Below are 25,533 nucleotides of genomic sequence, written 5' to 3'. Positions count from 1 at the left end.
TAACCTGTACGAGTTTGACATTGTCATCTTTTTATTTGCATGTTTACTCAAAGTGCCTTTTGTTATCACCTTCAGATTTATTTACTATGATCTACTTTTAATTATGAATTATCTGCCTGGAACATATAATGTGTACAAAGTTAATGTGGTAGCTTTCATAACTTCAGCTGAAATGTGTAAATGATTGCCACTTTGATTTTCAACCAGGATGCATGAATGGTAGATTTCTGGCTATGTTAATAATACTTCCTTGGGCAAATATTTACTCTTCATATTTAAAATTTTGTCACTTGAAAATGAAAGATTACATCCTATCAGAATAAGTTATTCAGGAACGCCTCTACTTTTAACGCTTTCATGAATAACAGAGGTGACTTTAAGAGTTGCAGCAGAAAACGTTTTAAGACAAAGTGAAAAGTTTCAGGGAGTTGCTAAAATAAGTATGCAGAGGTCATGCCAGCAAAAGTGACACAATTCTAGAAAATACCTTCTTTTGTCATGTTTATCTTTGTCCTCCTTGTTTGAACAACAATTTATCAAAATAGTTCATCGTCCTAAGCAACATGGCCTTCCTGCTACTTCACTGAGATGAGTTTGACTTGCTCAGTTTCTCTGAGGTTGATCCTGAGTCGGCTGTATGCAAAGACTCTAAGCTCACAGTTTAAAAGCAAAGTGAGGAACTCCCTGAAAGGATTGTCAAAAGGTTTATTGTTACAACCCTGGATCTCGACAGATTTTTGTACCATCTTTGCAAAAAGTCTTCATACCAAGCTAATAGTACAGTCAGTCTGCACTGCAAAGTGATTGACATGTAGACGGCTAGTTGGGTTCCAAGTTGCTCAATTTTGGTTTTTGTTTCGTCTTAAGGATACTTATTGATGTAACTGTGTGAATCAGTCGAAAGCGGTCAAAGCTGCAGCGGCTCTGCTGTGTGAACCTGATACGGTGCCCTTAGTGTGCAAAACTACTGACAAATGATACCCCCCATATAAGATGTCACTGCTTGTTTACACAATATTTTGTCTTCACTGTTGTACAAAATAAGTTAATTAAAGTGTATCGTCCATATTTATTTACAGATTCAAGAAAAACCTTTCCTGTTTTTTTCTCCCCCTAACATCTTTCCCCCACCATCCACATGTATGTCCTGACGTGTTTCACTGAGGGTGGAATATTTACCACTTATTTTGAATAATCCTAAATTACACGGGACCAAAATCTGTTGCACCTTCCTACCTGCTCCTTCTCCCAACCTGCAGGTGGTGCTTGATGTGGGCTGTGGGACTGGCATACTCTCCATGTTTGCTGCCAGAGCTGGGGCCAAAAAGGTTCTTGCAGTGGACCAATCAGAAATCATCTATCAGGCCATGGACATTGTCAGGTGAGACACATACACGTTACAGTTTCTGCTTGCCTTCAGAATAATCAAGAAGTTACCAGAATTTTGACTCAGTCATGTGTTCCTCACTTTGCATATGAAAAGGAGAGTGGACTTGCATTCTTCTTTGTGTACAACAAAGGCTTATGGGAGCAGAGGTCTGTGTGCCCTCCAGCTACCTTTTTATTTGTTGCAGTTGGTTGACTTCAATTGAGCCGCTGTCAGGAGCATCGCTGTAATGTACATAATTTACGCCTGCGGTCTGACTCGCTTGCCCCGTGTCTCTTCTCTCCTGCAGCAGCTACAGCCTGAAACCTGCAGCAACGTCCACACAAACATGTAGACAAAACCCCCTGTTGGTACCTTTTTAATACACTCCTCGGTCCAATTTCAGATTGACTGCGTTTCCAGTTTTCCAGCAGCTGCTTCTCCACATTGGAGTCCATTTACCTCCACCGGAGCATCTGCTTTTCCTGCCACTACCTGCAACCACTATCACACCCCTGCCTCTAAAATGCATATTTGAGTTGGAGGCCATTATGACTCCCATTATTACTATTATGTAAGAGAGTGTCATATAAGCAAAAACAACCCGTTTGCTAAAAGAAAAAACCGTTTTAATTTTACAGACCACTGGCTCACTGTTGAAGTGTGTGTCTACATCCAGGTCTGCCAGCGGTGAAGATTCAGGCAAAAGAAAAAGGCTGCAATTCCCCACCACTGCACCCTCTTACACACTCGTCCACACACACGTACAGAATCACCATTTTCTATCTGCTGATAGCTGCGTTTGTAACTTTTAAAGCCCTCATTTTTCTGTGCGCGTGTGTGCGTCACTTCCTCTCGATGTTAATATCGGGATTGTAATTAAAGTGGTTCCTGTTGGTCGGGCAGGAGCATCCATCTCCTGTCGTTCTCCGTCAGCTAAGTTTAAATGAAAAGCTTGACATGACTTTCCTCCTTCACAGTCACTTCCTTAATGGATAATGTATAAATACCTTTAAAAATGGTTGGAATTGTCAGATTTTCTGGCAGGCTGCTTTACAGCGTGACAACAAAAATGAGAAATATAAAATGAGTACATTTAGATTTGAATGGCTCATAGTTTCTAATCCATCTTAAAAAGGGGCAATTTTCCAGACTGTAACGGAGTGATTGAGATCTGACTCTTAAAGAGCATCATTACAGTAAAAAAAAAAGATGCCTTTTATGTAGCTTTACTATACAAAACTGTCCAGGTGTAAGCATGCAAACATATTTAGACTGGTTTGTATGTTGTAATGGGAACAAAACTAATTTGTATTACAGCGCTGGTTTTTTTCTTCTCACATACCTACAAAGCTGCACAGATACTGTCTCCCCAGAGTCCTGACATTGTCCTCTAAATTACCCCAATAATGAGATTACAGTGTTTCCCTCTTGTGAAAGGTGGAGGAGGAGGTTGGGTGTGGGTGTGTGAGAGGGGGGGGTGTTGTATTCTGGGAGGAAGTGATAGCAGCACTGGAAGAGCAGCTGAGAGGGGGAAAGACAGTTTAAGATAAGGATCGCTGCTACAGAAATGCTCTCTGGGCTGCTGTGAGTAATTGTTCTGTCCTCTGTAACATTAACTGTCGTGATAATGGAATATTCAGAGAGATTGATTATCAAACTGGCCTCTCTGAAAGGAAGGATCATTTAAACAGCACCACTGGTCTTATACAGTCTGCACTGGAGCCAGACGTGTTGCAGAGTCACAGTTACAGTTTCATCCTTTTTGCATTCCTGTTTGGATATGCAGTGAAAATGCAGAATCACAGAATTAGAAAAGTTTGGAGTTTTCTTGAAAAGACTGGGAAAAATGTTCTGTTCTGGGCATCTTTTCTTATTTATTACATACTTCCCAAAAATCAAAGACAAAAAACAATGTTTTAGTGCTCTGTGAGTGAATGTAGTCACTGAAAATAAAAAAACAAAAAAGCAATTGAGCAGGTATGCTTTCCATGATCTTATAGAGTACCAAAAAAAATAAATAAATAAAGAAAAACTTGTCTCATCAGCTGATCTGAGCCAGTCAGGCTGAGAATTGTCCACTTCCAGGAACTCACCGATCAGGGCATCCCTAATTAGAGGTATGAGCAAGTTGTCAGACTCCTGTGTGTTTCCCACAGGTCCAATCAGCTGGAGGACAAGATTACTCTGATTAAAGGCCGCATTGAAGACATCAAGCTCCCTGTGGAAAAGGTGGACATCATCATCTCAGAGTGGATGGTCAGTAAATGTTTTATTTAGACTGTTACTTTAACAAGTTACAACCCCAAACAAATCTTCAGAGCTTGGGCTAGACATATTACAGGCTGAAGTCCTAAATACATTTCCACAGCTTCATGAAAACAGCTACTTGCAGTCGTCATGAATTATGTTTATGCATATACACTACTCACAATAAGTTAGGGATATTTGGCTTTCAGGTGAAATTTATGGAAAATGCAATATGTTCATGCTACAGTGATATAATATCATAAAAGTAAGACATTTAAGTAGAAGGATGCACTACTGATTTCCTCATCTCAAAAAATTCATTCAACACAAAAGGTAACAACAATGGTAGTTACACCACAACAAAAAATTTGAACGTCTCAATATCTCATCATGTGCCCTTGAGCATCAATTACAGCTTGACAACGACGTCTCATGCTGTTCACAAGGCAACTTATTGCCTGCTGAGGCATGGCATCCCACTCTTCTTGAAGGGCAGCCCTCAGGTCATTGAGGTTCTGGGGTGCAGGGTTTCGAGCCTCTACACGACGGCTCAACTGATCCCACAGGTTTTCAATGGGATTCAGGTCTGGAGAGAGTGCAGGTCATTCCATTTGAGGTACACCAGTCTCCAACAGCCGTTCCCTGATGATGCGGCCTCGATGAGCAGGAGCATTGTCGTCCATGAGAGGCTCCATGAGAGGCTCCCTGAGAATACCGTTTCCTTATCTGGTGCACATCTGGTGCAAATGCACCTGGCCATTCATTCATCTTCTTTTAACTGTTACAGGGCAAATAGGGCATGGGTGAGGGTGGTTGTGGGTGGGTGAAAGGGGATGTGTATGTGTGTTAGTGTTTTATCTATTTTGATGTAAATTGTTTTATAATGTAAAGCACTTTGTATTGTTTTTAAGCACGAAAAGTGCTATACAAATAAAGTTTGATTTGATTTGATGAAGATGAAATTAGACCTGTGCTGTTCATGTAGGGGCACAATCACTGGATTAATGATGTTATTCAGGTAGTATGGGCTTGTCACTGTACCATTCACAAAGTGTAGGGCAGTTCTGTACCAAGTGGACACCCCTGCCCACACTGTAACACCGCCACCACCAAAAGCTCGCCTGGTGACAACAGTGGCTGATGCATAGCGCTCTCCCTGACGTCTCCAACATCGTTGCTGGCCATCATTTCTGCTCAGTGTGAATCGACTTTCATCAGAGAACAGCACTAAGGCCCACTGGTTCCTCGTCCAGCGTAAATGCTCCCTGGCCCATGCAAGACGATGATGCCTGTGCCTGGTGGTGTGGTCAGGTACCCGTGCAGGTCGTCTAGCACGCAGACCACGCTGATGGAAACGTTTCAAATGGTCTGACGTGACACTTGGGTGCCTCTCACCTCTCTTAAACGTGCCTGGAGTTGAGTGGCATTCATCATCCGGTTTCTCAGGGCAGTGTTCACAATGTAGCGGTCATCAGCACGGGATGTGGCCAAAGGACGTCCACTTCTAGGCCTTTCTGTGACTCTTCCAGTCTCTCCATGTCTCTGTTGCAACCTGCTGATGACACTCTGTGACACTCCAAGCTCAGTGGCCACTTCTGTCTGAGAACGTCCTGTTTGAAGCATCGCGATGGCAAGGGACTGTTGTTCCATTGTTAGGTGTCGTCTTGGTCTCATGATGTCAAAATGTGAACAGCATGATAAGGACAACTGTTTAAACACCAGCTCTAATTGAACCAGGACATTTATTGGTCAATTCAAGGATCACACACCTGCCGTGATTTTTGCCGTTAAGCTCCTTGTTAGAGAACAGCAACTTGTGCAAAATTTATTGAAACATTTAACAGTTGGACATGTGCATTTAAAAGCTTAGAGAAGATCACAATAAGTTCACCTGTGCAGGTTTGAATGCATTTTAGGCTTGTTGTGAAATTTCACCCAAAAGCTGAATATCCCTAACTTTTTGTGAAGTGTGTGTGTGTGTGTGTGTGTGTGTGTGTGTGTGTGTGTGTGTGTGTGTGTGTGTGTGTGTATATATATATATAAATTTATTTATTTATTTTTTTTAAGTAGCTAAATTTGGCCACGAGTTTATTTGAATATCTAACCAGGAAGTGCAGTCTTCCTTCTCTCTGATGGCCATTTATCAGGGAGATTCTCTAAGGCGATACAGGCAGGATGGCCAAAGTTGAATGCACCGCTGAAGTCATCCCTAATTCATGAGCATCCCATATCTGTCCCTCCTCCACCCCACCCACATCCATCGTAAAATCCCAGGGTCACAAGCCCAGGTCGCCAGCCAGAGCCTTCCCATCCTGTCGCTGGGGAAATTGAAATTCGGCGGCTGACATGGTGTTGGAACGGTGAAGGATAGGGGGCGTAATCTCTGATGACACTGGCTCACAATGTGCTAATAAATCTAAGAATTCCCCAGTGACTACTCAACAGGGCAGTGATGGCAGACATTTCTCAGATTGGCTGTGACTTCAAAAGCTGCCCTCCAATCTGCCTATATAAGAAGGAAAAATGACCATTTTTAGTAAGGAGCTGGTTGCCTGGTCAGTAGCTTCTTCAAATTTGAACTTCTACAAAATCCAAAAATTGGAAAAAATAATTTTTTTTTTTTTTTTTTTTTTTTTTTAAATGATTTGGCTGTTTTAACCGCGGTATTTTATTTAGCATTCCTTGTTCGTTTTTGGTTTCATAAAACCTTTTACATTTGCACTTCAATGTTTTTAACAAAACTGTTATGGCTGCTCTCAAAATTTGCAACACATAAGTATAATCACATTTTGCTGTTACAGCATTAACTTTAAAGTTTGCAAAATCAACAAGAAATTACATTTTTACTTATCGGAACTTCAAATAAAAACTTGCTATCGTTAAATGATAACAAAAAAGTGGGTTTGAAAATTTCAATAAAAATCAGCTTGTCATTCCCATCTCCTCCCTTCAGCTCTGCCTCCATGGAAAGGCAGCTGTCATTCATGTGCAGGGTAGTAACCATGGCAACCATAAAAGTTGCTCTTCCTTGCTGGTTGTTACATTTAGGCACAGTGAAATTTAAGAGGAGTCAAAAGAGCCATTTATTTATTTTATATATTACTTTAGTGACCGAGTTATGGCATCTGCTAGCGCAATAACTTTAAAAAGTTGCCCAAACCACCTTTACTGGTGGTGTTGTACCCCTTTAATGGGAAATTATGCAAAGTTGAGCCAAGATTAAAATGATTCCCTGTGGTTTGCACAGGATTTAATTTGTTGACCATCAGTACATGATGCTGTTGGTTTCTGATCGTGAGCACTCACTCAGTTGGAGACTGCCACTTCAGAGAAAAGTTAAATTGGATTTAAACAATGACAGGGATGTATCAAAGAGAATTGTATAACTTAAATTGTCCCTTTCTCTGGAAGATCAGAGCTAAAAGCAAATATCTGTGCTCCATTAAGTGTGGATAGAAGTATAGTTTGCTTGTTTTGTCTGAGTAATTATTTTAATTATTTGAAATTTCTTGAATTAATAGATTTCCAGGTTCACGGTCTGTGGATCAAGAGAGAGTCATTGATTACCTCTGACAACAGAAACCAACTTGCCTTTAAAAATAAAAGGAAAACAAGAACTACAATCATCCGTCATCATGTTCTCTGGCCTGAATAGCAGTCTGTATTGAGCGGATGGCATATGATGAAAAATCTGTGGTGCTTTAAAAGTTAATATCAGAGAACTTGTAAATAAATAGATCAGTACTGAGACTGAGGGGGCACACAAAAGATAGATTTAATATGATCCCATTGCTAAAATGATCTACAAAAGCAATTCGACTTCACTTTGCTTCCTTGCAACTTTATTTTTAAAATTTCTCCAATCCTGCTTGAGCATATTAATGTTTAATTCTTTATCTGTGAAAGGAAACTTAAACATCTGAAAGGAAAAATATATTTAATTAATCTTCTTTATGAGAAAAACAAATATTTAAGTGCAGTTTAGAGCTGAGAATAAATCCGATGGATTTAATGCGATACCTTTCACTGTATTTATTACCGCTCTTAAATTCACTGTAATGGAAAAAAAAAAAACCCACATTTCTCAAATGTCAAAGTATTCTGTTTATATTTAGTAACTATCTCTGCAGAGTCCCCTTTTTTCTCTCACATAGTTTTCAGCTTGATATAATGTAATTATGGTTAAAGATGGTTACAGAGCATCAACATTTCTTTGCTGTTGTCTCTGATGTGCATGATTTGCTAATTAGATGTTACAAAAAGAATTGATGTTCACAACTGAGCTAATAAACACTTCCAAAATTCAGAGGCCTTTAAAGATCAATATGTTGAATCTGCTGTTGAAGATTGTAGTTTTATATATATACCCTCACTGGTGTCATAACTATACCTTTTCAATTACTTCACGTGAATGGTTAATCCGCCAAAGAAGGTGAAGTTGACTGACTGAAGTTCAAAGCAGGCGTTAAACTCTGGACAAAAATGGATTAAAGTGACTTTGAATGTGGCATTGTTGGTTTGTATATTTAAAAAAACTGCTATCTACTGGGCTTTTGGGCACATTCACGTCACCATTTTTGATTCGAATCCTAGTCTGTTTGCTCGGAAAGTCCACTTTGTTTGGGGAGGAGTAAATGCGCCAAATAAATTTGGATTTGAATCAAAGAAGCGTACTTGGTCCACCTACAAACGCGGGTCTCAGTCCGTTTCTGGTGGACCAAATGCAGGAAGCGCGCTAAAAAAATTACTTCCTGCATTTGGCGTTGCTTTACAATCTGGATAAATACATAGTGATCGTCTTCTGCCTCATCTGCATAAGACAAATAAAAAACCCAAAACAGCTATAGTTTCATCTCCATGTTTAGCTCGCAACTGATTTTTCTTCTTCACGACCTCTTTTGCTAAATACTAGTGCAGCGCCACCTTTGGGGGGAATGGGGATATATTATTCTAATGGTTTGGCTGGTTTGACCAAAGTGCGGCGTGAACGTGATCTCGGTCCGTATGGATACACCCGCTTACAACTGAGCCAAGTCTCAAGTCGAACTGAGTCTAGCAGACTGTCCTGATGTGAATGCACCCTTTATGCCACAACTTCCACTAGGATTTACAGCAAATGGTCTGAAAAACAAAAAAATTTCCAGTGAGTTTGGATGAAAATGTCTGGTTAATCCCAGAAGTGAATGTGCAGACTGGTTGGAGAAGATGGTAAGACAACAGAAACCATCCAGCATTAGCCAACAACCAGACCACAGCCTGGTATTGGCAATGTGGACCTTTAATAAAATGTCAATACTTGTATGATTTTATTTAATCTTAAACAGTCTTAACCTTAACTGGTAAAGATTAAGTAAAAGATGTTGAGGTCAGCTTGTAGAAGTTGTAGGAGTGGGCAGACTGACTGTGTTTTCAGGGGAAATAGATGGTTGATGAATGTGGTGTGTTTGGTGCTAAAGAAAGAGAAGGGGGCAAATGAGTGTCTGTGTTTTGTGACAGAGCTTGAGAGACTGCCTTCAGCAGCACCACTGTCATTTCATAACTCACAACATTGATCCGTCCTCTTTCTCAGCAAGCCAAAAACAAAACAGTTCGGAGTAGATAAGAGAGCAGGGAGCTGTCAGGGAGGAGGAAAGCAAAGTTCCCCAAAGGCCGAATAAAGACTGTCCTGAGATCAATCATAGACGATGACTGATGGTGATGATGACACAAACTTAAAAAAAACAGACTTGAAAGGAGGACATTTGGAGAGTTTGGTCGAACAAACTTCTGCTTCATAATGTCAACTTGAGACAACAGTATGAACCATAATGATTTTCTGGGGAAGAATTTATTATATCAGTAAGTTAAAAATGTTATCTGATAAAGGTAACTATACTAAAAACAATAACAAAAGATTAGTGTTAGCATTATCCTGGCTATGTCTGTTGTATAAATAAAGGAGTTAGATCTGTGATGTCGAAACTGGGTCCTCGAGGGATGCTGTCCTATAGTTTTTAGTGTCCCCTGATGCAGCACACCTACAGGGGTGTCAAGCTCTGGTACTCAAATGCTGCTATTCTGCAGGGGTTTTTTGTTGTTGTTGTTGAACTGCTCCATCACACCTGATTCAGATCAAATGCATCCAACAGCTTTTTGTTAGCTTTTTCACAATGAGCCATTATTTTCAACCAGATGTGTTGGAGCAGGAAATAAAACAAAAACCTGCAGGATAGAAGCTCTCAACCAGCATTTAATTACCTGTGTTGTAGGTGATTTAGCTGCTAGTAAAAATATTTTGTCAATGGCAGAATAAATTGGCAAGAACAAGTGTTTGGACTTCCTACTTCTAAAGTACAGCAAATTAGGTTTTTTTAATACAATAGTTTTCCTTTTAACAATTTTTTACAGAAGAGAGTAGTCATATTCCAAGTTAGATGTATCTTTATCTTTTGACAGATATGTTATCCATAACCTTTACAACTATTGAAGGCAAACAGATGATCCACAAACCATTAGTTGACTTTTCTGCAAAATATATGTGCAGTCACCTGCTGTTGAAATTATAAATGTCCCTTTTCATCTCAGTGTGTGCACTGGCATGAGCTGGTGTCCCTGAGTAGTGAGCATCACCTTGAAGACGCTCCAAGAATGTCGAGTCTGTTCAGAGTCACAGCAAATGTTCTTCATGTTTCTTTAAAATATGATAACAACCCTGAACAAGAAAAGTGTTCCAGACTCAGTTCAACTTCACTGCTGATGTTTTACCTTGAGATAAACAAAGTTTTTATCACAACACACCTTATTACCAACATGAATTTGAGAACACACGCACACACTCGCATCGACTCGCTGTGTGTGGTTGTGGTGGGAGGTCAAATTAACAGTGCCCTTTCGTTTTTGGCCCCATTATCTGTGCTCGGAGCCTCACCTGTCTCAGGAAGGGGTGGCAGTCATCAGTCATCCTGTCTGTCAGTCTGACTGGCTGTCAGTCACACACAAACACACACCAAAAGGTCCAGAATCATGTACTCACTGAGACTTAAGAAGGGGAAAAAAAAAAGCAAGAAATGCTTCCACATACATACAAACAGCTTCAGTGCCACAGGTGTGTCCATGTACTAATGAGGATTTATTGGCTTTATTCACTTCCAGAAGACCCTTTTAAATATTCCACACAGTGGTTTTTAGTCAACTGTCTCTGTTTTACAAAACTTGTGGAAATCTTATTGGGTAGAACAAAAAAGACAGTCACAACCTCGTTTTACACAGGTATGTAAAAGAAAAAAACTCCAACTGCTCTTAACAGCTGGCCTCTGAGGGAAATGTCAAACTGTATAATGGGCATGCAATCCTAATAAACGTTTTGATAGCTGCTGATCAGTTTGGCATCAACGGGAACATAAGGCCTGGGTGCACAAGCTAGTTTACACCGAGAAAGCAGAAGTTGGAGTGACAGAAACTGACAAAGCTTTAATGTTTGAGAGAATCGCACATCTCCTGATTATATCTCACACGGAAGCACTGATGTTCTCAAGGTGGTACAAAGGTATATCATGGACATGGTCGCACCTGTGGGTTTTAGTTCTGAGATCAATGTATAAATCCACCAGAACTCACAGTGGAAATGGCTTTAATAAGCTTATCTAAAAGCTGTTTTTGTTGAAAAGAATATCAATGAATTGCTTTGATTTAAAAAACAAAAACAAAACAAAACTGGTTATAAATCAACCGGAGACATGATCAAAGACAACTGTGAACCTGTTTCCATTGAAATGGAGGACTATCCATACTCTTTGCACTGCAAGGAGGAAATAACTGGGAGAAAATGAGTCTACATCTGGGTTTGGTGTTGTCATCTCTCCAGTCACATTATTTTACACAGTAGCATTAGCTATTAGCAGTAGCTTGGTACCAAATACATGGTGTGCATGCTTGTAACTTTTTGGTATCAATAAAAAGACAGTTATGCATCATTCTGTACCTCATCACCTGATTGGACACTTCAACTTGTGGAAGATGTTGATGTTTTAACATTTATGACTCTGCGGTTTCGGTTGTGGGAATAACTTGCTTAAACGACATGGCGCCAGAGAGCACTACCCAGTCGTTTGCATTCAGTTAGCACCCCACTAGATGGGAGTACTTATCACATACTGGGGATTAAAATAATCAGCTGCCAGCAATTTTATAACAGATGTGTTTGGAAGTGAGGTAATAACTTCTCCTCTCCATTTAGCTTTTGCATGACACTTTGGGGCCTTGAGCAGTGAAAACCAGTTGAAATCAATCACAGCTGCTCCCTAAATGTAACCAGCTCGCCCATTGGTGAGACAGGCCCACTTGTGTTTCCGGTTTGGTAACGGCTTGCCAACAGCTAGTTAAGTACTGGACTATGCTTTAAGGAAATGCTGTTGGGAGAGTGCTGAAGACTAAACTTTGAAGCGTCCATCCTGCATTCAGAACCCAACTGTCGAAGTTCAATGACATTGAAGTATTGTTATGAAATGCAAATTCACAGACATTAATTTTAGTTGGGAAGAATGTTAAAATTGCATTTAATACTACTGTATTAAACTCGTGCTTTGAAAAAAAAATTTATTCAACATTTCCGTCTTCGGGGGAAAAAAAACATTTGTGGTTGAAACTTTAAGTTCTGTATTAATGAAACTTTTTTTGTTGTGGAAAAGAACCAACTTGCAGTGGAAGAAATTTTTTGCGTTATAGGGTAAAAGCGCTGAAGTCTTACAAATATTAGTCAACTGTTATTAGAAAATCACTGATAATAATCTAAAGACCTTAACTGATTTTAGAATAATTAACTTTACAGATATACAGCAGTAAATTTGTTAAACAATAAATTCCCCCTCTTTCTTTTACATTTTTTACTTGTAAGTGATGCTGATGCTGCAACTTGCACTCAGAATTTACATTATAAAATCTGCGATGGGGATGTGTGTAATATATTGGTGCTGATGTGGTAAAGTCTGACCACAGACTCGTATAGATGGCGATGTTTGACACAGTGCTGCTGTCACTGTTCAGCCAAGCGTGGAACTACATTTCTCCCCCACCCCTTCCCCTATACATTCATGCATGCAGTTACTGTATTTAGCTTGACTCCTCTTGGGACTGGAAGTGATGATGATCTTCTGTAATTTAGCAAGATGCATGTTAGATGGAGGAGAAAGTGGGTGGAGGAAAGTGTAATTTGCTGATGATTTGGTATCAAGAGGCCCCTCGATGCCCATAATTGACCGCTTCTCCATCTCCCAAGAGTTAATATATAAAAATTCATGTATTGTCTTTTTTCCACTCTGCTTCTTGCAGCTAATGACAGGAAAGTACTTAGTTATTATCAAAGTTTTCTTTGTCAGTAAAAAATGTTCTTGTGCTTTAGAGATAACTGTAAAACGAAAAAGTAGCACAGATGTGAGTATTTTTTTGTTTTGTGTGTGTGTGTGTGTGTGTGTGTGTGTGTGTGTGTGTGTGTGTGTGTGAGTGAATTGGTGCATAGACTGATGTGTGAGTGTTAGCCCACTCAGGGGAATGTGTTTTATATGCTAATTTTGTTAATGTGTATAAGCTGCTCCAGCCTATTCTCATTAGGTTTTCATTAGTCTCTTTTATGGAAATGCACAGTGACTATACTGCTGAGCATCCCAGCAGCCTGGCTGTCTGACATTTAAGGGAGCCGTTCCCTCACACCAACATCCGAGCCCATCTGTGTCACTTAGGCCTTTAGACAGGAGATCAATTTGTAGAAGTGGTATCAGAAGAAAAAAAAAGTTAGTAAGTCTGTTTGGTGTTAAGATACAATCAGCTTTTTTTTCTTTATTTTTACTACAAGTGAATAAAGATAAAGTAAATGGGAAAATGTGAAGCAGATAAAGTTGTTTTCCTTGGTGTAATTTTGCCCCTGACAATTTCCAATAAGGTTTTTCTTTTTTTTTTTTTTTTTTTTTTTCTTTTTTACAGCTTGGTGGATTGTTGTTACAGCACCTTCTTATTGACATGTAGAAAGTCTCTGAACATGATGAAGGTTGAAAACATCTATAAAATTGCACACATTCACAAAGATGCCGCAATTATTGAATTATTGTTCACTGTTTATGAAATACACCTTTTTAGTACAAAGTTGGACCCTGTCTGCCTTCAGAACTGCCTTAATTTGTTCAATTTCTCATTTTTCTTTGCAAAACACCAATTTACAAGCTAATTCATGAAAAAACATTTCTCACCCAAACATTGGATTTCATTTAATCTTTTTTCTGTTGAAGCCTCTACCTGGAGCAGGCATGGGGTGGTGGGTGGCGGTTATAAGGTAAATTTCCCCTTTAACGGGAAGGAAAAACCTTGGGCAGAGCCAGCTCAGGAATGGTGACCACTTGCCTCATCTGGTTATAGTAGCTTTTTATGGCTTAGATTGATTTGGTGTTCTTCAGAGGTTTTAGTCCGTATTGTCATAATCTCATCACACAGTTGCTTTTATTAGTTTTACATTGATGATAACATCCTGTTCCACCACACCCTGATGGCGCTCCATTGGACTGAGATCTGGTGAATACGAGACATGGTGCATTATCCTGCTGGAAGTATCCATTAAAGATGGTATACTGTGGTCATAAAGGAATGGATATGTTCAGCAACAACACTCGGGTTGGCTGCGGTGTTTAAAGATCCTTAGGTAAGGCCTTATTATGTTCAGTTATGTTGAGCCACTGACGGTGAGGCTGAATGACCACATGCAACATGCCAGAGGTTCCTAGATCACTGCTGCCTTCATGAGGTTTGTTTTGGATCTATTAGTGAATGAGGCTCTTAATTTTTACAGTCCAACTTTGTGATACTTCTAATTTTGCGCCATATAAGACAAAACGGTGTGTACTGATTGGCTGCTGAATGATGTTCCTGCACAAAAATATCAACAGGAACGAGCTGATTAAATGTTTGGCCTTATATCTTAATAATGGCCTGTAACATGGGCACCTGCATGACAATGGTTTTCCTTTTTCCCCTCTCTCTCTCTTATTTGATTTTGTTGTCACAGCTGATTCTGCACATGAAAAGCAGTTCCAGTTCTGCACATCCATGTCTTCAGTAATTAACACTGCAGATGTATAAATTAAGGGGGTGTGTGTGATACATGTCACTGGGAGGACATGCATGGTAGCAGAAAGGAGGGGGGCCGACCGTATTTCTGGAGCATTGTTGATGATAAAAATAAGGCGTGACTCAGGCATCTCTCTCTTATATCCTCCTTCCTTCAAGTGAACCAGTGTCCCGTGAAATTGGGCTCTAAATTACGAGAGTGGTGCACTCTGTGTGAAGGTTTTAAAAACGGTTCGCTCAGCTGCTAAGGACATCGACTGGACCACAGCCGTGAGCACCAGACAGTCCATGGGGCAGGCTTTGGTCAGAAACCAGTCCAGTGTTGATAAACACAGAGATTGTTTCCCTTTATCACCTTACTGAGGATGAGGTGTTTATATCAGCTTCATTGCTGTCATCATTATCTGCTCAGGTCCATGAAAGAGATGGTGACGATTTTTGAGTCCGTTATAAATCAGAGCTGTTTCCCCTGTTTGTCTTGCTCACCTCTCCTCCCTCCAGTAAAACATTGTCTTTATTTGAATATTAAGGGTCTTATCTCAGTGAGTTACTGTTCTGCTGCCCACTGCATTCCTTCCCTATCACTGTTTCTCTCTCTTCCACCTCTCCAGTTTGTCTTTAATCATACACACCCCTCCCCTCGTTCAGTTTTTATCTGCTACCCCAGCCCTCACCTCTCCTTGTCCTTCTTTCCCTCCCCTGAAAAGAAAGTAGAGATATTGGATTCCTAAACAGACCCCAAGCAATTTTTTTTCCTTTTTTTCTCCAGCATACTACTCAGTTCCCACTACAAACTAAATCAGCTGTCTCAGCATAGAGCTGGAAACATCTTACTTAGACGGATCCCGCTATCTGGTGTGGTTCTCATGAACCATTTCCCATTTATTAAACTTTCCAACAGTTATAGTACACTGCAGGAACGTTGTGTAAATCTCAAAGTTATTGTCACCCAAATAATAGCCTGAACAAACCAGTCAAATGCCAGAAATCCAAATACAGACGACAAATTTATCTCTTAGTGCAAATAAATTAAGCACCTATTAGTATTTCACCTTCACCAGACGATAGGCTTTACTTCATGTTTTGATTTTAATCCTAAAAGAATCTGAAAGCATGATGGGTGTTTTCCGCAGGAGTCCGTTTGTGCTGTCACAACTTCAAATGGACTTTTATGGGTCATCAGTTGCAGTCACATGTGCAGGAACTGATTCAGCCCCACCTCTATGTCCCAGATGGAGATATGCCCTCCCATATGCCCAAATGTTATGCTCACAAAGAACATATTGAAAGCAGCCCAGGCCCAGCTGATTGGCCAATCTGAAACTGGAGGGGCTTCAGGTAGAAAAAAATCCATTTATCAGCAGTGTCTGCCACTCAGGTCGAAGCCAACAAGATGTGGACAAAACTCAATTTCAGCATTAATGGAATAATACCACGGTTAATGTGCCGTCTACTGGAGCAGAACACGAGGTCAGCCCAGGGTCGAGCCTTTGGGTGTTTGGTGCCAGAACACGTGGGCTCCTCATTAGATTCACAGTCATGATTAATTCAGATTTGTGATGCAAAATTTCAAAGAATTCACTTGTTCAGGTGTTCTGAAGCTTTTCTCTGGCATGCTAACATTTTTGCTAATTATCTCTTTCGAACTGTTTGTGTTTTTGGATAGTGATGTGCATTTCTTTTCTCGCAGGGTTACTTCTTGCTGTTCGAATCCATGCTGGAGTCTGTCCTTTATGCCAGAGATATTTACTTGGCTGATGGTGGCTCAGGTAGGTGGAAAATGATCAAGTTTTCAACTGAAAATGAAGTAAATAAATGTACCTACTTTGTTTTTTTTTCTTTTTACCTTGGTTATGTGTTTACTTGGCATTATCAGCAGCATGGCAACAATATTGGTTTCACCAGGCTCAGCATAAAATAATGTTTCACTTTGCAACAAGCCACAATGTGGCACATTTGATAGAAATGACACAGGACAACAGACCTGTTGTGTAAATAGTACTGAATTCTTGCTATTTCTCAACACGTTATTCTCACTGTTCAGAGTAGGACAAAGCCAAACCAACTTTATTTATAAAGCACTTTCTGACAGCTACTGCTGAACAAAGTCCCAAACATAACATATTAACATATTAAAACATGAAACAATAAAACAATAAAATTTAAAACCATAAAATATAAAACAATGAAACAAATAAAAACTATAAAAGCAAACTCATTCTGGGTAAAATGCCTGTGAAAATAGGTGGGTCTTAAGAAGGGATTTAAAACTGGACAGTGATGAAGCCTGTCTGACCTGCAGTGGAAAGAGTTCCACAGAGTTGGTCCCGCCACAGAAAAGGGCCTGTCCCCTCCAAGCTTCCTCCACGTTCTCGGGACCTCCAGGAACTGTCAAAGCCAAACAGACAGTTTCATGCAGTCTATGACGACACATTTATTTTCACTTCTGTTTAGGGCAGGGGTGTCCAAAGTCGGTCCTCGAGGGCCTCTGTCCTGCAGGTTTCCCATGTATTCCTGTTCCAACACATCTAGCTTCCACTAAATGGATCAAAAAGCCAATGACGTCCACAACTGATTAAGCTCTACTACTAATTAATTTGAATCAGGTGTGTCTGAGCAGGGATACATAGAAAACCTGCAGGATTCTGGCCCTCGAGAACCGGAGCTGGACACCTCTGGTTTAGGGGCTCAGATCAAACATAGAAAACTAACCTATAGTGCCGTGCACACACCTAAGATGCACTTGTTTGTCTTCCATCCCCCAAATACAACTTTTTATTGAGTCAGGTCTTATATATATATATATATATACACATATACACACACACACACTATTCACAAAAAGTTAGGGATGTTCAGCTTTTGGGTGAAATTTCACAACAAGCCTAAAACGCATTCAAACCTGCACAGGTGAACTTAATGTGATCTTCTCTAAGCTTTTAAATGCACATGTCCAACTGTTAAATGTTTCAATAAATTTTGCACAAGTTGCTGTTCTCTAACAAGGAGCTTAACGGCAAAAATCACGGCAGGTGTGTGATCCTTGAATTGAACAATAAATGTCCTGGTTCAATTAGAGCTGGTGTTTAAACAGTTGTCCTCATCATGCTGTTCACATTTTGACATCATGAGACCAAGACGACACCTAACAATGGAACAACAGTCCCTTGCCACTGCGATGCTTCAAACAGGACCTTCTCAGACAGAAGTGGCCACTGAGCTTGGAGTGTCACAGAGTGTCATCAGCAGGTTGCAACAGAGATATGGAGAGACTGGAAGAGTCACAGAAAGGTCTAGAAGTGGACGTCCTTTGGCCACATCCCGTGCTGATGACCGCTACATTGTGAACACTGCCCTGAGAAACCGGATGATGAATGCCACTCAACTCCAGGCACGTTTAAGAGAGGTGAGAGGCACCCAAGTGTCACGTCAGACCATTCAAAACCGTTTCCATCAGCGTGGTCTGCGTGCTAGACGACCTGCACGGGTACCTGACCACACCACCAGGCACAGGCATCATCGTCTTGCATGGGCCAGGGAGCATTTACGCTGGACGAGGAACCAGTGGGCCTCAGTGCTGTTCTCTGATGAAAGTCGATTCACACTGAGCAGAAATGATGGCCGGCAACCATGTTGGAGACGTCAGGGAGAGCGCTATGCATCAGCCACTGTTGTCACCAGGCCAGCTTTTGGTGGTGGCGGTGTTACAGTGTGGGCAGGGGTGTCCACTTGGTACAGAACTGCCCTACACTTTGTGAATGGTACAGTGACAAGCCCATACTACCTGAATAACATCATTAATCCAGTGATTGTGCCCCTACATGAACAGAACAGGTCTAATTTCATCTTCATGGACGACAATGCTCCTGCTCATCGAGGCCGCATCATCAGGGAACGGCTGTTGGAGACTGGTGTACCTCAAATGGAATGGCCTGCACTCTCTCCAGACCTGAATCCCATTGAAAACCTGTGGGATCAGCTGAGCCGTCGTGTAGAGGCTCGAAACCCTGCACCCCAGAACCTCAATGACCTGAGGGCTGCCCTTCAAGAAGAGTGGGATGCCATGCCTCAGCAGGCAATAAGTTGCCTTGTGAACAGCATGAGACGTCGTTGTCAAGCTGTAATTGATGCTCAAGGGCACATGACGAGATATTGAGACGTTCAAATTTTTTGTTGTGGTGTAACTACCATTGTTGTTACCTTTTGTGTTGATTGAATTTTTTGAGATGAGGAAATCAGTAGTGCACCCTTCTACTTAAATGTCTTACTTTTATGATATATCACTGTAGCATAAACATATTGCATTTTCCATAAATTTCACCTGAAAGCCAAATATCCCTAACTTTTTGTGAGGTGTGTGTGTGTGTGTGTGTGTGTGTGTGTGTATATATATATATATATATATATATATATATATAAAATATAAACTTATAAAAGCTGCTTATCTGCAGTATCAATGTCTATCTGAACAACCCACTTTGCTACTACATGCTGCATTTACTTGGGCCTGCGTTAGATTGTAGGCTGCAGATGTAGCTATCTGTTTGTATAAAAGGAAAGTTGTGATATAACCTCTGAATGCTGCTCCTAGGTCTGTAAAAACTGGCTAAACCATGTGTTGGCTAGGAATGAACAGTAATTCTCTTCACTCTGAGCTGGAGCACAAAGCCAACAGACCCTTGTTCATTCTTGGCTGATTGGCTGCCAATGTTAAAGGTGAACATATTATATTATAAAAGAACTACATTTTTATTTAGTTTTTTTTTTTTTTTGCTATAATGGCCTTTATTGAGCACGATCTAGACAGGAAACCAGGGATTTGAACCTGGCCGTGTTGAAAACCAACATCTTCTGTGCACTGCTGAGGTAAACACTGCTCCTGAACTGTATTTGTTTTAAAGGCAGGTTTTACAGTCGTCATGTTCTTAAGTTTGTGCCTTCCAGTGAGTTCATAAATCCATTCCGTGTGCCTCTGATAAATGGTAGGTATTTTTAATGGCATGTCTGACTCAAAATAATGAAACCCTGTCATGCACCAAGACGTAACACATTTGGGAAGGCATTTCCCTTGCGTCACCCCTCTGGTGCCATAGATTTAATGACTTGCACCAAATGTGACCAAGCCGAGGAACGGTTCCACCATGTCAGCTTTACTGGCGCTCTGGGACATGGGAGAGGTCATACTCGTGCACAGACGTTCAAGCACACACTGAGGGGCAGTCAGAATGACAGCAGCTATAGAGATAGAGCTGCTCATGAGAGGGATTGGACAGGCAAAGATGGGACCTGAATGAGGCAAAAAGTTACAGGTCAGAGGTTGACGTATGGTTCGTCACAATCCCTTAACGTTGATGGTCCCAACACAGGGTTCTCTGACTAGATCTGCTTTGCACCAATGTTGCAGAAAGTGTGATGATAATATGCAAGGCTAGACAAATTAAAAAAAAAAACTGTGGCATTAACAGATCATTTCTGTGCATAGAAATTTGCAAAAAACACAACGTCCATAATTGTTTAGAGTATATGCATGAACTTCAAGCTCAGCTAAATGTTTTTCATTTGCTAGAGCGGAATAACCAAGTTGGTAAAAAAAAAAAAATCTTTTACAATCACAGGATGACAGGTCAATCAAGTTATTGCATGTTAGTTTTTGACAGGGTAATTGCACCAGCATGCCGGTCTGGTCCATGTTTGCTTCATCATTACAAATGGAGTTCATAAACACATTATGTACATAATCATATAATCCTTTGCATATCAACAACTGAGCTTTTATGTCACTGAAACCAACAAAGATTGTTTTTTTTTTCTGTCTGTAAAACTGATCATTTGTTTGCTGTTCTCTGAAATGTTTAGAATCCTAATGAAAGGTTGTCTGGAAAAGAAAGGAGTAAAAAAGTTTTGGAAAATGATATTTGAACTCCTGAAGCTGAATTTTATTTATTTGTTAAAATAAACTCATACAAACATTTGTTTAAACCAATTTGTCCATTTATGTTCATAAATGAACAAAAACTTGTTACGTCCCAACTCTGCAAGGGGATGTGAGGCGTAATAAATGAGAACTGCGGACAGCTGTTAACAGGTGAATTTCTGAGAATTTATTGTTACAAGTGGAGATGGACACAAAGAGGTGGTAATATTACAAGTGTGGGGCTAAGTGTCGCTGCATAAAGAAAGGACAGCTACAAAACAAAAAAAAAAAAAAAACCCATCCAGTACAAAAAAGAAAAGAAAACAAGGCGCACAATGTGTTAAACAGAAACTGGTCCGCTGAACTAAAGCAAACAGAAAATGAAGCAGCTCCAAAAGCTATGCTTAAAGGCAAAAGTACTATACACCAAAATACTTATTAGCCCAACACAGTCGACTTTAACAAAATACGATTTATAAATGCAACAGAAAGAGGAGTCAAAAGGGCTTTAATATACAATTTACAACTAACAGAAAGTCAAAAGGGCTTTACTTTAGCTATGAAAACAACCTACTTAGCAAAAAAATAAACAGAACACAAAACCAACCAGTTTTAACACCTGCTGGAAGAATCACTAAAAACCAAGCAGTTTTTAAACACAAAGAAAAAGAAAAACTGCGAACCAAACAAAATCTAGCCAAATTACCAACAACAACAAAAGCACACTCTCAAACCCCACAGATTGCAAGCTCAGGGCAGACTGTCTGTGCCAAGCAGTTGCCAGTGAGTTCACAGCTGCAGCCGGTTTAAATCTCCCTCCAGTGTAGCTGCAGCGTTGTTGATAGGCTGGGCAATTGTCCAATCAGCAGGCAGGGAAGAGGGATGTGGTGAGTGGAGCCAATCTTCAGGTGGCGACGGCACACAGGGATTTGAATACAAAATAAAGCAATTAGGTGGATTTGTAGGTAGCCGTAACACAACTCATGGTTGAGAAATGTTTTTCTTCGAGAACATGTTATGCACTAGAAACGTAAACACTGAACACTTGTACATGTACATGTGTAAAGAATGTCAAATGATAATGTTTAGTGCCTTTTATGTACATTGTGACGTAAAGAAAAAGCCCAATCTGTGTATGTGTAAATGTATGAAAATATACTTCTACAAATCTACTAAACATATATTCCATTATTTGCAGGTAGACTGCTAAACCTAAGCCAGTGGTTCCCTAACTGGGGGGGCAGGCCCAGATTTGGAGTACTGATGGAAAATGATGATAAATCAACAAGAGAGTCTTCAAGTAATAAAATAAAAAGGAAACAAAATGTGATGGAGCATATCTGCCCCTGCCTGACCAGTAACAGTTATAATCCATCGTGGGTATTGAAGAGAACAGTCTTTTGCATGTATGAAAACATAATCTAATATTATGAATTCCAACACCACATGGAGACATTTCATCCTGAGCGCAAAGAAAAGCCTGAAGTTACTTTAGAAATAAATAAACTACCCAACTATCATATAATAGCAGAGTTGTTTTCCTAAAGCAGCATCTGTCTCTGAAAACTCTGCTCACCTCCACAGTTTGCAGATTCCTGGTTTAAAATGTTCCACACTAAAGCAGAAGAATGGATAATACTGACATGGTTAAAACTTCAGTTAATTACAGTACAGCCACTAAACTAATGATGCATTTCTTAGTATGTTTCTTTGGTCCATGTGACGGGAGGGGGCATGACCATTGGTCGTAGATGAAAAGGAGGCCCTGCTGACAAAGTTTGGGAACTACTGACCTGAGCTAAGGTCAACATGTTAACTTTATAATTAAGTGTTGACTTAAAGTTATTGTAACATATTTGATTTATCAACTTCTACATTGAAAATAAGTTTATTTTTGAGATTTTCAGTGTGTGTATTGGGCTGTGCTGAGTTATTAGTCTCTCCCTGCAGCACTGCTGTTATATGTGTGTTTAAGTTACATCAGAACAGAGCAACAGCGGCTCCCTCATTCTCCCCACTACATTAACCTCCTCTTCATCCTTAAATGTGTCCCCACATGGCTGGCATAGCACAGCGTCTCGGGACAAAACAGATCCCTTACCCTAACACCCCCCCCCTTTCCTCACTTTTTCTCCCTTTCACAGACGACCAATGGGAAAGATGAAGAGAGCAAGAGTAAAGGATGGGGGGTGTAGGGGGCGCGGGGTGGCATGACAAACGGGCTGTGGGCAGCGAATCGAGAAGGACGCAGATGTCAAAGCCATGAATCTAGTGACGCCCGTCTATGCTAGCCGCCTTCTTCTACATCGTCTTCTGCTTCTGCAGCACCGGCAGCTTCGCCTTTTCGTCTTTCTGTCTTCATTTCTTTTTCAGCACGTCTCAGAGACAGCCAGGTTCATATTGTGCTCAGTCAGCACCTCTTCAACACTAGCCCTGATAATTACTCTCTTGGATCAATAATCAGAGTACAATGGCGTGATAAATTTGCTGTTTGTGTGTGGAAGTGTGTAAATAAGTGAGTGTGCGATGTGGTGACACTCACAGGGTCACAAGCAGGCTTCAGCTAATGAGAGGGGCCATGAGTTGCCCATCACAGAGTTGTAACCATCCATGCACAAGTTTTATAGCCTGGTGCGTGGAAGGCCACGTAAGACTGAGCACAAACGCAGAAACCTGGAAATAGAGGTGAAATGCACTTAGTGCATAGTTAATATTTTAAAATATGTTCAAAGCAAGTTCCAGATATTTGAAGCATGATTATCAGAAGTCTGTCACAGCACCTTAAAGGGATTCCTGGTGCTTATAAGTTAAATAAGTCAGAAATTTGGTTTTTAAAAAGTGTAAAATAAGCAAAAAATTTCAGTTAAATCAGAAAACCCTTTTTTTTTTCTTTATTTTCCATCTTTTTTTTTTTCCTCTTTTTATATATTTATTTTTTTTTAAGACGAACCTGATTAGCTTGTTAGCTCAAGCAAAACATGGCATCTGACATTTTAATGCTGTTTGTTTTTTTTAATGCTGGTATACAGTGCTGTATTGTGTACACCAGGGGTAGGCAACTCCGGTCCTCGAGTGCCTGGATACTGGATTTGACTGGATACATTCATTTACATGCTGAAATACTGAGTTTTACGTACCCTCATGAATGTATTCCAATGTGTAGTTTAGGCCTTAGGCCTCAGTGTTGCCTAATGTTACTTCACAGTAGGAATACAAATGTCTTCAAGCATCTAAGCACTAATGTAATCACCAAGCATATTAGCCATATCAAATAATTTATTTAAATGTGAAAATGCAGTGACAAGACATTAAGGCTTATGTTTAATGTTCATTTTAGGATGTGGATAATTCACACAGAAAGCAGTGATATGAAATATGAGCACCGCCGTAATCGCCACCAGAGTTCAGCCATCAGACCTTTTGAACAGTGAAACCAGAATCCAGCTCTCTATTTAATAAGCATCATTCTCCAACTTTCTGAGAAAAACATTTTTTTTTTTCTTAACTCAACGGTTCATTAAAAAAAAAATCTGAAGTTTTATGTCTTCATAAATTATTTTTTTCTTGACATTCTTGTTAAACCAACATTACTAATTAAATGATCATTATTGACTAAAGAAACAGGTACTTCTAAAGTTGTCAAAGTCACCATCACAGGAAATCACTTTTCCTCAGTCTGTAATGCAATTTTAAAGATTGCACTACAGCATTTAATGGATAAATGAGCTTTTCTCCACAAAATAAATGGATTATTTATGCAAGTAAACAACTTATGATAATGTTTTGGCTCACTGTCTGCAGACTTTGGCCTCGCTCTTATACAGCTCTCACTTAAGATTCATCTGAAGTGACAAAGAACCAACCAAGAAGCTGCCTATAAAAGATTTTTTTTTATATATTAAAAACATATTTCTGAATAATCACTGGACTAAATTATGTTAACATTTTATTTAAATACTATTTGCAGGCATCATCTTTAATTCAATGTAGAACAGCAGTTTCTCCTATGCATGTACACTAGTGACATGCTGAAGACTATCAATAAAACCCCAGAAACTACCAGAAATTTCAAAGCATTTTCTACTTCATTCCACCTGCCACGTCTTGTATTTTAAACATAAGGGAATTATTTAAATCAAAATGGCGGTATAAAGTGGAATAATAGTAGTTTATTAATCCAAAAATTTAATAGACATTAATTTTTTCAAGCAAAATTGTTTGTGTTTACCATGCTTTACACCCTTTTCCCACCCAGAGCACTTCACTCGGTGTGGAAAGGGCCTGTGGGATGGTCAGGCCTTCCTCTCAGCTATTGATTTAGTAGCACATTAAATAGCCTGGACATTTGTTCTTACTTTCATTTTAATCATTTTGGTCACTTCTGCCTTTTTTTAAAAAAAATACATTTAAACTCTTTTGCAAGATGATTTTTTGGGAAAACCTCCCAGCTGGTGAGAAAAATTTTGCCAAAACACAACTCAAACTTCAACACCCTCATTTGGGGATAACATGCAGCAGCTACTGCAGTTAGACTTCATCACCCTCTATTAGTGCTCTCACATAAAATTTAGGAATAAACTTCTTCAGCCATTTCCCACTATAATCTTTATTTTAGCAGATTAGAGCCCATTAAGATCGAGCCTTTCACAAGGGGGACATGGACAGAAGGCCTGCAGTACACATCAGTGTGTATACTTGTTGTATACTTAATGTCACTAGCTGTTTGGGAATGAATTATTAAAAACTTTGATTCTTTACTTACATTAAAGTTATTTTGTACACAGAATGTAAAGTATGAAGTATTAAAGTAGGACAAAATGGTCATCAGGACATGTTTTGTGCACGTGTGATGGATACAGTCATTACAGCGGCTACATAAAATTGATGTAAAACTCCACACCCACATGATGCGAAA

General features: G+C 39.9%; 1 protein-coding gene across 1 annotated transcript in view; it reads left to right on the top strand.

Moving 5' to 3' along the window:
- The window catches only part of prmt3 (protein arginine methyltransferase 3), a 53,582-nt gene that overhangs the window by 7,058 nt on the left and 20,991 nt on the right, over positions 1–25,533 (top strand). Inside the window, exons 9-11 of the mRNA XM_079245443.1 lie at positions 1,260–1,381; positions 3,526–3,625; positions 16,395–16,473. Coding sequence (XP_079101569.1) covers positions 1,260–1,381; positions 3,526–3,625; positions 16,395–16,473 — 301 coding nt within the window. The remainder of the gene's footprint in view (positions 1–1,259; positions 1,382–3,525; positions 3,626–16,394; positions 16,474–25,533) is intronic.

The sequence above is a fragment of the Telmatherina bonti genome (genome assembly GCF_933228915.1).
Source record: "Telmatherina bonti genome assembly, chromosome: 1".
Classification (NCBI taxonomy): Eukaryota; Metazoa; Chordata; class Actinopteri; order Atheriniformes; family Telmatherinidae; genus Telmatherina; species Telmatherina bonti.
This window is presented reverse-complemented; position numbering and strand designations above follow the sequence as displayed.